Source organism: Papilio machaon, chromosome 15 (genome assembly GCF_912999745.1).
Source record: "Papilio machaon chromosome 15, ilPapMach1.1, whole genome shotgun sequence".
NCBI classification, from domain to species: Eukaryota; Metazoa; Arthropoda; class Insecta; order Lepidoptera; family Papilionidae; genus Papilio; species Papilio machaon.
The window spans coordinates 6,927,113-6,943,363 of NC_060000.1; the positions used below are offsets into that span (position 1 = coordinate 6,927,113).

General features: G+C 39.1%; 1 protein-coding gene across 1 annotated transcript; it reads right to left on the reverse strand.

Annotated features, from left to right (window-relative positions):
• Positions 1-1,621: 1,621 nt before the first annotated feature.
• LOC123721742 (calpain-9-like) lies at positions 1,622-16,035 on the reverse strand. The gene is made up of 15 exons (XM_045681385.1): positions 15,876-16,035; positions 12,438-12,483; positions 9,582-9,705; positions 6,103-6,254; positions 5,876-6,010; positions 4,532-4,672; positions 4,128-4,302; positions 3,764-4,050; positions 3,348-3,691; positions 3,081-3,255; positions 2,926-2,995; positions 2,785-2,838; positions 2,357-2,711; positions 2,164-2,219; positions 1,622-1,747 (listed from the first exon to the last, which is right to left on the reverse strand). The coding sequence occupies exons 1-15, from the start codon at positions 16,006-16,008 to the stop codon at positions 1,721-1,723; spliced, it is 2,274 nt and encodes a 757-aa protein (XP_045537341.1). The 5' UTR covers positions 16,009-16,035; the 3' UTR covers positions 1,622-1,720.
• Positions 16,036-16,251: the final 216 nt, after the last annotated feature.

Sequence of the window (16,251 nt, forward strand, 5' to 3'; positions counted from 1 at the left end):
AAACGTCACTTAAATATGTAAGAGCGTCTTAAATTATAAGACCACGCTTAAACTCCAATATGCAATTTTCGTAAGTCAGTTAAAGACGCATCTCAACTTTGATGCCAATCAAATCGTACCATGCTTAAAGGCCACTCAATATCACATTTCTTATACTGGATCGTCACTCAACGACATTTTGCTGTCAAAAGAACTGTCATGTCGACTTAGTACGCCAACAATTTAAGAGTGGTCGCGAGCTATCTTAAAAGTGAAAATCTAAGGTGTTAACATGTCTGCTTCATCATTATCATCGCATTCGGACAAATAAAATTCTCATGTCACAATGTTCGTTCCCGTACTCCTCCGAAATGGCTTGACCGATTCTCATGAAATTTTGTGAGCATATTCAGTAGGTCTGAGAATCGGCCAAAATCTATTATTCATACCCCTATAAAGTTTTTTTTAACTGCGCGCGAACGGAGTCGCGGGCGACAGCTAGTATTTATATAAAAATGCCGACTGAACGAGAATATATCGAAATCGCAAATAGGTTTGTAGCGACATCTGTCTGCGCCCGCTTAAACTGCTTAAAAAGTGTCTTGATGATATTATGATTTATTAAAATTTTATTTTTAAACTTGTCAAAACATAACGCCAGATGCTTTCCATTCTACAAAAGTATGGTCAAATTTTTTAATTTTTTTTATTTAAAAATACTTTAAACAGAAAGGATATTTTTTAACAACCTTCTTTGATTTTTGATTATTTAGTATTTTTATTTTTATTTTCTTTACTATTTGGGAATGAATACGTCTTACAACTATAGGTTGTCCAAGCCATGCTGCGTGAAACGGATACGTAAAGTGAATTTTAAGAAAACGTAATCGAGAACAAGTATTTTTTATACACTCTTTGACCGAAAACAAAGGATGTTGCCATGACGTAAAAATAATACGTCTACTTACGGAATCACGCGCTTACATGTCTTGATTTGCGTTTGTGTATTCCACTTAAGTTTTGACGTCTGTTAAATTGTAAGCAATGCTTACGAAAGGAGATATTTAAGTAACGTTTCAGTATTCGGGCATGGAGGGATAGCACTGTTTTCATGTTAGTGTTTCAGCAGTGAAAATTCACTTTATATGGCAATAAAACATTTGAGAAATACCAAATTCTTTATTAATATTTTACAAAATCAGCACATGACTAATTTCTAATTTACAGATATTTAATAGAATATAAGTTAATTATTTTTTGTTAAAATTCAATTATTTAAAAACATTTTTGTAATAAAATATGAATATTATCACAATCTGTATACAAATGTAATAACATGAGCCCATTCAAATTATGCATTGTTAAATTTAATAGAAAAGAAAAGATTGTTTTCCTTCATTTGTACTTAATATTGAGAAAAAAAAAGATTATTTTAGGTTTCGATCAATTTTAATAATTTAATTGGAAAATTTAACAATGCTAACTGGACTAAAGAAATCTTTGGTTACGAGCGTAATTTTTTTTTCTTCTTAAATATTTGGTCTAAGATTTTTCTAGACTTCATAATATTTCTACATATTGTATAAGTACGATTTTTTTATATTAACTAAACATGCTTTTAATCAGCAATCTATTTATGTTTATAGATTCTCTAATAATTTATTAAATAACAAACAACAATTGTATAAATATAACAATAGTCTGAGTAACAACTGGGATACAAGACAACCGGCTCGTGTCATCATGAGTAGATGGTCATCAGGATAACCTGGAAAATGTGAAAAATTGTTGATACACGTTTGAAATTTATATTGTCCTTACTTTCCCGGGCACGTGACAACAAAAACGTTACGGTAGCACAGGCTTATGTTACCTCGAATAGTGGCACTTGATTCAATTTCATTCACGTCTATTTTTCAATGGCGGCACCGAATAGTTTCGGCAGTGCGAGACTCGAAGCCTCCGCGAACAAACTCAATTAACACTTGCTATAAATATAGACCCCCGATGGGACAAAAACTAGTCGGTGCCGTTACCAGAGAAGTAGTTAGTACCTCCCCGATTTCGAAACAAAGGGTTGATTTAACTTTCTTAATACATATACCAGTTTATGGCCAATTTGCCCACGTCATAAATAAAAAGATAGATAGATGGATTCTGCAACTTATTATTAAATGTACTTACTTCTTCCAAGGAAAGAGGATTTGACTTGAGTTTAGCGTCCAGGGTGCGGTACCGCTCTGCAACAGGAAACAGACTATTAAATGGTTCAGCAACAGTAATAAGCGGTAAAGTGTCATATTTACTAGTAAACACAAGCGAGTCTTCGAATATTATATATAAGTTTGCACGTCCGTACTTGTGTAGAGTGAGTTACCGTGAGCTAGATGCAGCCTGGCGAGTGCGAGCAGGCAGGCCTCGGGGGTGAGCGTGGCGCGCCGCGCGAACCTCAGCACGAGGCACTCCAGCACCTTGTTGCTGGCGCTGACCCCCGCCGCCCACAGCAGCGCGCGCAGCCGGTACGAGGACACGCCGCGTCCGCATCGCGCGTACCTCACCACCGCCGCCCGCCACAGCCCCACCAGCCGCAGCAGTGCCGGCACCTCCCCCGCTGGCACCCGGCCCCCCGCCGCCGCGTCCCGCAGTGCCACCAGCGCGCGGCACACCTCCAGCGACCCGCACCACCGCGGCCACCACCTCCGCACTGCACCCCGCACACCCCACACGTCCATCTGCACACACACCCCCACCCACACTGTCACTACTGGCTACTGGCTGTCTGTCAGCTTCCGATACTGTACATACCTCGTCGGATCCCTGCTTCTCAACTATTTTGGAAATGGTGTTCTCCACTTGTGGCTGTAAGAAAAGAAATCAATAATCAATTAATGTAAAATTTTTACACATTTTCAAGGATTAAAAAAGTAAATAAAAATAATAATAAACCGGTATGGGTGTGTCGTCGCGGCTCTCCGTGTTGAAGTCTCGGATGATAATGTTGTCGTCGTTCACCTCCCTGTGAAATATAATCAAAATGTTTTTTCATTACGTTTATATCAGGAACAAATTAATCGACGAGCAAGACGGGAAGGGAAGCGCACCAGACGTCGGCGCGCCGGTCGCAGAGCACGCGCAGCAGGAAGGCGCCCTCCGCGTGCGGGCGCCCCGCGTGCGGCACCAGCAGGTAGTGTCCCGGCGCCAGCAGCACGAAGGCCGCCACCTCGCGCGCGCGCCCCACGTGTCCCGCCTCCAGCAGCCGCTGCGCACATCCCGCCGCTGTACTACATACATGTCACTGCATCGCCCGACGAGCAAGGAGCACGGCTTACGGCTACTTACGTAGTCCTTGAAGGCGTCCTCGTCTGCGCAGAGAGCGGCGCGTCGTGCGGCCGCGTCCGCCGTCAGCTCGAACAGCGCGAACCCGACCGGCGGCAGGCGTGCGGCGCGCCGCGGCTCGTACTGCTGCGCCACCGCCAGCACCAGGTGTGCGGCGGCGGGCGGCGGCACCAGCACCCGGAACTGCGGGTTGGCGGGCGCGGTGCGCGCGCCCGGCGGACCCCCCGCGCTGCACCCGGCGCGCCATCGCCGCCGCGCCAGCGCCGCCCGCCACGCCCGCCGCCCGCGCAGCGCCGGCTCGCGCACCCACTCGTCCGGCCCGAGGTGCACCAGCTCCAGCGTGCCGAACGCGCGCGCCAGCTCGGAGAACGGCATCCTGTGTAATTTTAATTAATCAATAGTCAATATGTTTTCATACATAATGATCCGTCTTTATTCTCGTCCGCACCAGAAGTGTCCAGGTTGCGCGGCGGTCTCTGCGAGCAGGTCGCGGTCGGCGGCGGGCAGCGCGCGCCACTGCGGCCCGCCGCGCGCCCACGCGCCGCGCCACTCGCCGCGACCGGCGGGCGCGCGCAGCCTCACCAGCGCGCCCGCGCACTCCTCGCCCTCCACACCCTCCCCTGCGACACTCCGCGCCAGCCCCGCCTCGCCCCGCACGCGCGCCAGCCCGGTCACGCAGTACGGCTGCCCGGGTATCAGCCCGTTGCGCATACGACTCCCGCTGATACCTTTCTCCTGTCAATCGAACAGTAAAGAGATATGGCATCACTGGAAGACGGGAAATATTCCAAGAAGTAGTCCTGTATGTGTACCTGCTGCGGCGTGAGCACGAGCAGCGTGGCGCGCGGCACGGCGGAGTTGAGCACGCGCAGCAGCAGCGCGGGCGACTGTCGCGGCGGGGCGAAGCTCTGCACCACGCCGCCGCACAGGTCCTGCAGCGCGCGTGCACACGAGCCCTCGCGCAGTGACATGTAGCTGCCGTACAGTCTACACAACATGCACATTAACTTGTGAACACAATTTGATAAGGTTGCTGTTGAGTGCAGAATTATGTATCCGATCTCTTTGGTAGAGGAGGCAAATGCAAACTGACTCGTGTCTTCTGTGTGGTGGTGATGTCACCGAGCGAGCCGGCCCATTCGTACACCAAACAAATATTGTTGTTGCGGGATCTAACACTGTTAAGGTGGTAACAGTAGTAAGGTTGACATCTCACTTGGCGTAAGCTTTTTCCAGCAGCGGCAGGGTGTAGTCGTGTGGCAGCGCACTGCGGCTGGTGATGAGACGGCCGCGGCGCGTCGGCAGCCGGTCGTCCACCGTCACCCAGCGCCATGAGCCCCACACCCAGAACTGAAACCTGCGCAGACGGTATACTGTGTGTTTCAATTGTATACACAATATAGAATATAATCCCTTTCCTTTTCTTTAAAAATACGGTGCGAAAAACAATATAACATCTTTTGCATTATTAATTATAAACTAATACAATTAGTAATCACTTAAAAATAAATACTAATTACGCATACTTATATTTAATAACTAATTGTGAAACCTTTAACATGAGTCAGTAAATCGTGAAGTTATCAAAACATAAAGTGTTTCAAAACAAACAGAGCGGAGTCATGCATTTTGAAATACAGCGCTAATACAAAAGGCACGATATTTGCAATAAAGCTTTTATAACAAGATACCTTTCTTTTTATACATTGACAATTAAAAATACATATTACAGGCATATTTCCATTATTTATTTGATAATGGTCGCTACAGACGCTTGGTGTTTGCTACAAACACCCAATACAAACAGTCATCCCCACATTTGTCGAATATCCTTTGAATTGAGTAGAAAAACCGCGAAGACGCCGATCATTGACACAAACAGCGAACACCAAACAAAACAAACACCAATCCACATATTCATGTTTATTGTTTGCCAAGCTTGTGTAGTGTTCTTAAAATGATTTTTCAAACTTAAATGTCAACCGTATTATGATAGTTTTATTTAAATTAACTTAAAAGCGTAATAAAACAGTTTAACAGCATTAATGGATAAAGAAATACGTTTATATTGAAGTGAAATTCCATCGCGTAGATGACACGCATTGTGCTGCGTGACGAATTACAAATGCGAGCAATGTAAGCATAAAAACCATAATGTTAGAATCACGACCGAGTGCCGGTTCAATGCTCGTCACACGACCCTGACCTGGTCTGTTCTCAGTGGCACGCTGGAACTGTACCATACCGTCTGCTTTACAGATCCGAGAAATTTGTATTCATGTACTTAAGTTGGAATTTATTTAGTGCGACCATATACCTATAAATGAAGTGTTCCAAGTTTGATGTGTGATCGAAAATCGTTTTTTCGGAATGTCTAGACCAACAAGGCTATCTGAACCGGTGGGTATAAGTCAAACTAGATTATGACAACTCACTAGTCAACGACAAAAAATTACCTTATTTAATGACGGTTGGATCTATATTCTGATAGATCCAATCAGGATAACAGCGCCTCTCTCACCGGTTCAAATATCCGTGATTGACTATAATCTGTAATTACCTAAACGCGCCAGTATATCCCTGTCGGAAGGAGTGTGGTGGCGCGGCGCGTGCCAGCAGGCGCGGAGTGAGCGCGAGCGCGGCCGCCGCGCAGCACAGGTTACTGTCACCCACTTCCCCAACGTCAATACTCCATCTAAAAAGAGACATATAGAATACCGAATAGAAATACCGGTCGAAAGGCACAATACATTTTTGCATCATCAGACTCTCACTTATGTGACTCACCTAGCAGCAAAGTCTTCATCAGTTTCATTGTCTGTTTGTTTGTCAGGCGCGTGGTCGTCAGTAGACTGAGCAGCGAGTCTGGAGGATGGCGCGGGTGTCGCCGATCCTTCTAGTGTCGTATCCCCCAGGAAACGTGGCCTTGCGCTTAATTCCTGCACAAATTATAATAATTAATTATAGATACTTTTCAAGATAGATTACAAATATTAGGACTAAAATGCTAGAGAAAATCATCTGATTTTTTTTACTGAAGAACGAAAGGACGCGCCTCAAAGAAGTCTACTCGTATGTTATTTGTGAATGATTCAAAATGTAAAATAAAACTTAGTAAAATTATATTACAATGCTACCCGCATCGACAACTTACTTGACAACGTATCACTATATTGTGTGATACCCTAACGTGAAATTTTTATGCAAATATACGTTGTGTTATATTTAAACAAGTGTGCCGACTGTTGACATGGTTTCGTAGTAAATGTACTGAGCATGGGAACGAAGCGCTTCATTTGTTCGTTCGTGTATACAACAAAGTAATAGTAGGTATACTAGGCACAGCTTTCGATTACTTCGATTACTTTGTTACCGTTGGTATACGTGGGGGAATTTCAGTGGTTTGAGCTCTCCCCCAAATCACTACATATTAATATGACCTTCAAACTAAACAAGGTATAATGTCAGCTTGTAATTTCGCAAGAGAAGCTGCCCAAAACATAGTATATATAGGCAAGAAGTAAAGGTATACGAGGGTGGGTTACACTCCACGGTTTCGTCCACACGCAATGAGCTTCCACCACTACAAGCCACCATAAGGTTTGATTCTTATAATACTAGCTAGCCGTGGAAGCGGTAGTGGTCGGTACATTACGTCACGGACACTGAACAATGTTGCAAAAACGCTAGCTAACATTTCCGCGGTCTATGCCAATAAATATTGTAGCCGCCACTTCTACTACCGGCAAACAATATTACACCTTTCTTTAACTTTTCATTTCCGCTGGCGGCGCGTTTGACAGCACACGCGATTGAAAAAAAAAATGAAAATTACCCGCCAGGTATTGTAAAGTATTATTAAATGCTTGTAAAGAACACGAATCGTATGATTTCAAAAACGTTTAGTCTTTTTGGTTACAACAGATCACAACGAACAAGAACATATATTAAACAACTAGCTTTTACCCGCGACTCCGTCCGCGCGGAATAAAAAATAGAAAACGGGGTAAAAATTATCCTATGTCCGTTTCCTGGTTCTAAGCTACCTACCCATAAATTTTTAGCTAAATCAGTTCTACCGACCTTGAGTTATTATAAATAGTGTAACTAACACGACTTTCTTTTATATATATAAGATAGATATGTTCCTCGACTAGTAATCAAATACTCTTGCTACAACAGTTATTTTACCGCTAAATAACGGTTTATAAAAATAATAACCAATTAACTTTTATGTATCTACATTGATTTTATAAAAAGGAAAAAATTGTTCGTAATCTTAAAAGTCTCAGGCTACACATTTTATTCGTTCTTTTATAATTAGAAAGTAAGATTGTCCAAAAGTAATACTTACAGGCTATACTTTTTAAAATGAATGTGTAATATTGTAACTCAACCGTGGAATCTCGGCTAAAAGAAATCATAAGTATCTCTAACTTGCACAATAAATGGAAAGGAAAAAGTAAAGACTAAAAATATATGTAAAAGTGAGTTATGAGTGGTTAGTGAAAGTGTATGAATTATATTGACCAAATACCAAATGTCACCTAAATATAATTAATTAATTTCACTTGTAAAAATAACCGTAAAAAGACGAAATATGCACGATTAAATAAAGGCATTCAGGACACAAAGACAAAAAAATATTTTTAACTAGATGCCCGCGACTCCGTCAGCGCGGAGTATTTTTTTATATTAAAAGGTGGCAAACGAGCAAGCGGGCACATGAATTCGCAACATTCGACATTTGCAATTGCAGATGCGTTGCCTAACCCTCTATTCGCCATAAAAGTTGCACCCGCCAACTTGACCGTACGTAATCTAAATTTTAACCTAAGAGGACTAAGATTAGGCCGCCGGCACCACACTCATCAGACGAAACGCTGAATTACTTCCACTTCACGTCTGTCTTCTGTGTGGTCTTAGTATTTCACCGGGCGAGCCTGCCAATTCGTGCAACTGATGTTGTTGCTGGGGTCTATCACTGTTAATGTCTTACTTCAATGCAAAAGTTTAGATGGATGGATTTTTGTTTGAAGGTATCTCCGGTACGATTCAACGGATCTCGATGAATTTTGGCAAAGTTACAACTTTACGTTACAGCGTAGAACATAGTTTGGTAGAACACATAATCCGTGCGAACGGAGTTGCGGGCGAGAACTATGAAAAAAAAACTTTAAAAATAATCATGTGTTTTTCCAGACTACATTCTACAACTATGCCAATTTTAATCAAGATCCGTTGTTTGAACAAACAAACATCTACGCTTTCGCATTTATAATATTAGAAGATTACGTCTAGATTGCAGAGAGGTGCAGCAAAAAGAATGTAAGTAAGTCAAACGATTTATAATATATGCATACCTTTTCACGTTACAGGCTTGAATATACGATATGATATGAGGAAAAATATGTTTGTAAATGTAAACAATGGAGACGTTTTTAAGGTCGTTGAAATCTTTATCAAAGAAATAAAAAGAGGAATATAAACTCGTGACTTGCTTATTTGTAGCAGTATTTGTGATACTGAAACTATTAAACATTCGCTGTGACAAACTTAAAAAGCTGTTAGGAAATATTTTTTACTAGCGGTCGCACGCGACTTCGATAGCGCAGGATTAAAAAAATGATTTTTTTTTCTCATCAGCAACGCAAATACACCATGTGTACGAAATAATATTTTTTTCAATATTACAAACAGACACTCCAATTTTATCAATATATGTAGATATTAAAATAACGTATTTATTTGCAAACAATAAGTAGGGTTATTGATCATCTTCGACAAATAGCACAAGGACAAAAAATTTGCAAAAAAAAAAAACTTTTTACCGTGAATATCGAATAGTTGCTATGCCTAGACAAGTTATATGTTTAACCCAGTATACAAAGAAAATATATAATTTAATAACAGTTAACTTTTTGGCGCGAACGTGACGGGGCGCGGCCATTTTGAGTTGTGTTTGCGCAAGTGGCGACGGGATAATGTTCAATATTACACTATATTAGACGTGACTGTAATTTGATGGTAACATTTAAGGTTGGCAGAGAAGTTTTGACCTTCAATGACACGTGTCTATATTTCTTATTGGGATACATAGAACCAGCATTTATTAGAGTCAAATCATTAAACCTGAATTATTTTGACTATAGATAAAGTGAACATTTTTCAGTTCCGGACTCCGGAGATTGACGTGAAAAGTGAGTGTGAACTTGGTGTGTTTATGTCTGAATTTGACGTGAAAGGTATTAATTTTGAGGCCTTACATGTGGCCGCATCCACAGCAAGTCAGGTGGTAATCGTCGGCTTCCAATTGAGCTGATGTCCGCTGGGAAGTCAGGGTCTTCCCACAGCGCGCCCTCTCTACCGCCGCTCCCCTCCTCCCACCGCCTGTATAAAAAATACCTCTTACCAATATTTTACTGATGAGACATCTACAACAATTTATCAAATTCCCTTTTCTTATAAGGAAGGGATGGGAAGGGTAAGTATATTTGTCGGAGTAGGCAATGCATAGGAATGGAAAATGTTCTCATTCTGTGCGTCTCTTCCTCCGTCAATTAGAGGTAGGCAGGTAAGGTAGAGGTAGTAGACGGCGCTCGCTTCGCTATTTCGGTGAACTCAGGTGAACGCACGCGCGTTTGCCACCGTATGATATATAAAAAAACTTCGTTTACGTATTGCATTCCATAAAAAAATTATGCTTATCTTTGTTACTAGATGTTAAGGTTTTCAATGACACAGTGATCATGCTAAGTCTCAAAATATGACATTTACCTTCGTATTATGCATATCCTTCGACGTAGATTATTACTTTCGATGTAGTTATGTTCCTTTTTAACCAAACGTTTTGAGAACGCGTCGCGTCGGCGTCGCGACAGTGACCAGCGGCGCGTGAAATGTCGCACGAACTATTGTCACGGACAATGACGTCATCTAGACAAAACCTTGAATTCGTCTTTATATACGTAACAATATAGTGTTACGAGTTCCTTATTCTAATGTAAGATATTAAAATTTTTGCCAGACTGCAGAATCAGAAGGAAAATGTTTTTCATGCATTTAGTTTATCCGTTTGATTGTTGTAACAAACATGGTTATTTGAAACAATTTGAATAAAAATAAATCCTTAAAAACGCTAAGGTATCGTTCCTATTATTTAACGTATTCTTTAAGCCATCATTTCAAGTTACTTCATACAAATATCGTCAGAGCTAAAATTATCCAATTGGCTTCATTTTGTATTCGCGACTGATAAATGTTACAGTATTGTCGCGACGGTCGCTCGTCAAACCAGGACGCGTGCGCGATCCTTTTTTGTCACGTTTGTCAATGGATATAGCGTGATAAGACGCCAGAGTGTTAAGACAGGGTGACATAACGTTTTGAAGGTGACAAATCAAAGCCTAGGTAAGGAAGAGCGTAAGATATCTCGTTAAGTTTTAACGTGTTACGATTTCTTAGTTTTGCGTCGTCAGCGTGTCACGACAACAGAATCCTATGTCGCCTTGTAATGTACATATACTCGAAGTAGTCACATGCAGTCTCCGTCTTATGCATTATCATTGCGTAAGTTAAAATTGTCTATTGTTAAAAGCGAAAACTTTTTGCTATTCAATATATTCGTTTTCTTTTTGTCAATTAACTTCGCTACTATTTTGTGCAGTAATTATTTACGCTGTTGATCAAAATCTAACTTTTTAATCTAATTTAGCTATCGGATTAAAAAGACAGACCTTTACTTAGGTATATCGTAATCCAATAACGTTTTGTAAATATTGCACAGATAAAATATGCTACGTGTATTATTACCGTAATTTAATACAGATATGTAAATAAATATCTCTAAGGATACGTTTTATGCAATACGATTGCTTTAGATCAAATTATCAAATCATGTCGGAAATGTGACCGCTTTTGTTCAAGGAGATTTTACATATTTTTGATGATGTCACTGTATTTTAATGGTCTTTTCTATTCATATTACTCTTCTACAAAAAGTTAATTAAATTTTAAATGTGTTTATCATATACATTTTGTGGTCCTTCGAGCCGGAGTGTTCTTCAAGTATAGTGCCAACCAAACTTTACAGCTGCTCGCACTTCTTACGCTAAAACTTGTAAATTCTAAAAACTTTTTCGTAAAAAACATTTTTTATATTATTTTATAACGATAGCTACTCTTAATTTTTTAAATCAACTTTGTTTATAAGACAATTTTCACTACATAACTGAGAGAAATAAAGCTTCCATGTATGAAATTTTATGTTTCTTGTTTAGGCTTTGATCGAAACAATGTGTAGCTAACAAGAGCCGCCATAAAGTTTGCATACCGATCACTTATAATGGTACAATAGTGTACAATTGCACAAGTATTGCACAAGTAATACAAAGATCCCATGAAGCTTGTATATGTTCACACGATCTGTCAAGCGAGACGGTCTTTCGTAAGCCAAACCAACATAGCTTGATCGCTTCCTGCGTTAGTAACCGATGCTGGAAATGGGTCTTATTTATTCGGTTCCCAATACTATACTTTTACCCACTACCAAAGCGATCTTTATTGTTAATTGGCTCAAAATAGTACTGTTTATTTTAGTAAATAGTGAAATATTTTTAACTAGTTGTTGCCCGCGACTATGACTGCACGAAATTAAAAAAATAGTAATAAAATCAAGTGAAAAAAATTCAAATCTGATCAGTACTTTTAGAACCTAATTAGTTAACTTCAAAAGGAAGGCGGTTATCAATTCGCCTTGTTTTATGTTACCACATATCTTCGTCCCCATCCTTAATCAAAAAGTAGTGCCTACAGGTAGATCTCATTTTTTTATTAAGGCAAACAAATAAACCTTTCTACTTTATAATAATAGTTCAGATACGGTTGTAACAAAGATCCGTAATTTTATTGTATTTACGTATAAAAAGATTTAAAAAAATAGTAAATAGTAGAACATAGTTATTTGGACCAAACAATACCAAGTTTTAGATTAGACCTTTCTGAAATGTATACGACACGGTGAAACCTATTTAGGTAATTGTTTGAACTCTGAAACTAATGATCATTGCGAGTCATTGTCGTAAGATATGGAGTGGATGTTAACATTATTATGGTATACAAACCTTGGTATTGTGGAATGATCGTGAATCCCGGCGGTTGCCACGCCATCTGCAAACAACACAGTATTTGAAAAACTAGCACCAAATTTGACATAGACGCTGTAAGCCTAAAAAGTTAATTAAAATAAATAATATTTTTTAATGTGGAAATACAAAGGAAAATTTATTTATTAAATTCTAAAACAGCAAGTATTTACTAAAACAACAAGCAATGTTCCTAATGAGGAGAAACGACAAAGGAAAATGCATTCTGACAACAGAAAACTCATTTGTAAGCGGACAGACCGCGGAAACCGCACGGCACCAAACTCAACGATAAATATCAATTTCTATATGCAGATATAAGCATTTCATAGATATATCTAACTTATATTATAAATGCGAATGTTTTGGATGGATGGATGTTTTTTTGAAGATATCTCCAGAACGGTTGCATGGTAGTCTGGATGAACACATATACGGAGTCGCGGGTAACAGCCAAGATCAGTGCTGAACTTCCGAATTCCCATTTCTTTCCGTTATTTTTATTTACAGTTCTGAACTTGTTTAATATCTATAAGGATACTAGCTGTCGCCCGCGACTGCGTCCGCGCGCAGTTAAAAAATGGGGGGGGGGTTATGAAAAATAGATGTTGGCCGATTCTCAGACCTACTGAATATGCTCACAAAATTTCATGAGAATCGGTCAAGCCGTTTCGGCGGAGTATGGCAACGAAAACTGTGACACGAGAATTTTATATATTAGATTTATTTAATACTAGCCGTTCCCCCCGATTTCATCTACGCGGAATTAAATAAATCTTATTCAGTAGCCTATTTATCCTTCCAGACTATTATGTTCTACATCTATGCAAATTTCATTGAGATCCGTTTAGCAGTTCTGCAGATATCTTGTAACAAACATCCATACATTCATCCAAACATTCGCATTTATAATATTAGTAAGATTTTGTTCCTTCACCTGACAGTGAAGTTCTTTCGAAAAAGGAGATTCAATCTATCGCAAACTTCTAGTCTTTCCCCTGATTCTATTGACTCTTGGTAAAACAGAATAGAAATGCAATACGTAAGCGTAATTAATCCTGCCTCTATAAGAAAATAATCCTTATGTTGTGCAAACGATAACTCCAATCAAATAATATCGTATTGTATAAACTTCTGAGAACATTCCTTGCAGTCTCAACTATTGAAGACGTCTCTAGTTTTCATAATATGACGGTTCGTTTGACAAACAGCAGTATGCGCGTGCGCAGCAGTGAAAGTCCCCCCGGCGCGCTCCGATGCGCCGACCGTTATCTCTGATTGACGCGCCAGCGCCAATAGCGACCCCGACTGTCGGCTTACTTACCTAGTATTACTAAACAGGTGCATAAAAGCTTTTATAACTTAGAACAAGAAATATAGCAAGTACGAAATCAATATTCGATCCATGAGATCGATCCGGAAATTATTTAATAATAATAATAAACTTCTTTATTGTCATCATAAGGAATACAATATTTCAGGCATTAATAACAGAACAAAAAATATGACAACAATGGGCTGCAGGCTCAGCGTAGACCGCAAGGCATAGCCTTGTGGAGCTGGTTTTCAGCCTGTCCCAGTGGTTTAAATACTTTGTAATTCAAATTATCAACAGAAAATATTCGATCGCCCTCTAAACAATAGTTCTTGTTTTTCTATTGCTTTGCAAAAAGATAAGCAAAAATTATTAGACATCGAATATTGATTTAAACAGACAGGCAACTGTGAGATATTGACAGTTTGACTGCATCTCAGATTGGATGCCAAATAAACGAGAAAAAATGTCTGGTCAATGACACCAAAGTGGCTGATACTAAACAAATACTATTAACTTTATGGGTGTTAGAAATTGAGGGTACTTCTATATTCAGTGTTGACGCTTTCTGCTTTAAAATTTCTTCAATACTAATATATACGTAACTAGCTTTTACCCGCGACTCCGTCCGCGCGGAATAAAAAAAATGCACACAAGATAAAAAAGATCCTATGTCCGTCTCCTATTTCTAAGCTCCCCATAATTTTCAGCTAAATCAGTTCGACCGATCTTGAGTTATAAATAGTGTAACTAACACGACTTTCTTTTACATATATGCGTAATTTAGAAAGCACAAATTGTCGTTTATCAAATAAAGATGTGCAAATGAAATCAATTTAATCAAGAGTGCAGACACGGAATCGAGTTCAGTGAACCAGGTTATGTTGTCGCGTGAAAATGTCATATAGTGCCAACGTATGACAAACATTTGCCTAAAATATTCTCAACGTGGATTTTCACTGGCCACTAGTAAAATTTTACAAAATTATTGTCATATCTCCTGTTCTATAAAAAAACAGGATAACGCTCACATTCGCTAATTAGTGATAATTTGTGTTTCAAAGAGCTTAAGACATAATTTAGGCAATATCTTAACTGAACACCGCTATCGTTCACCAATCTAGCTCCTTCTGCCAGTCTATTGCGAACTTTAAGAACAAAAAGTTAGGATTTACAGACCATAACTGCCCTAGTAGTTTTCTCCGGTTTTTAAACATGTGTTTAAGCAGTAATAATCTATACTATTTGTGTGGTAACAAGCAAGTATTGTACGTTTAAAGCAATCCTTGACACGAGGGCACCTTTACAATTCACATTATGTTTTGCACTTTTGCACATTGCGTTGTTAGCGAATGCATTGTAAGTTCAAAATATAGGTGCCAGTTACCCTGTAAGTTAGATAGAGTTTATAAATTTAAAGTTTTTGCATGCATGTAATGTTTACTCATAACATGGTAGGGAATTTGTAAAAGGATCTTCAAAAAAACTTCCTGAAAGTACTGTGAAAGTACGCACCTACCTAGTATTAATTGATTCGAAAATTATTAATTTGGCTGCATAGTTTTGAGTCTAGAAAATATTGTTTTATCTAGTTTAAAGTCCCTTATTCAATGTTTAGGTCTGTTAAATTATAACTGTTCTGTCAATATTGGAAAATAATTTTACCTCCTTCGTAATCAAACAACTTCCTCATATTTGTAATTTTCTATTAAATATTATTTCTAGTACACAAAATGTAGGTAATATGCATGTGACATTAAAAATAAGAACCTTGAATAGTTGATTGTTTGTTGTTCTCATTCACACGTTTAACAACAATGCCGATGTGATTTCTTATATTTACGAATAATGCAAATTAAACAAATTTAACGGAACTTATCGTAAAAATTTTAGTTAAGTTCCGCCAAAAGGCCACTAAGAGGAATCCGTGATATAGTTTTTTATGGGAAATCATCACTAAGGAACTGTTCAAATGACCATTTAAAGACTGAAAGAAGCAGTAAGACGCCTAGTTTTTAGTAGTCGGATTTTTTTGTTGTGAATGTGTTGTACTAAATAGTGTATGATTCTCATTAAATGTAGGTTATCCGCGTATGGTTTACCGTAATTTCTTACGTACTGAGGTGTCCATTTGAAGTATGTTGTGCAGTGGGGCCCGCGGGACGCGTGCGTACGAATTTCTTCATTCCTAGATTTAAAACCAAGACACCACGTCCAAAAACACACAAATAACATTCACACAACACTTAGAAATTTTATTTATAAATTCATCACAAATCTTCACAAATTTCATAAATTAGATTACTCGATCATATTTATAAAGTTATATTCAAATATCAAGACATTTTTATTTAGTTGGGAAAACTTTATTTATCAACACATCATCTTTGGAATATTTTTTATCACGGAAACGCTTATTATAGTGTAATTTACGCCATTATAATTATAGAGACAGTCGTAAATTTACAAATCGCAGCA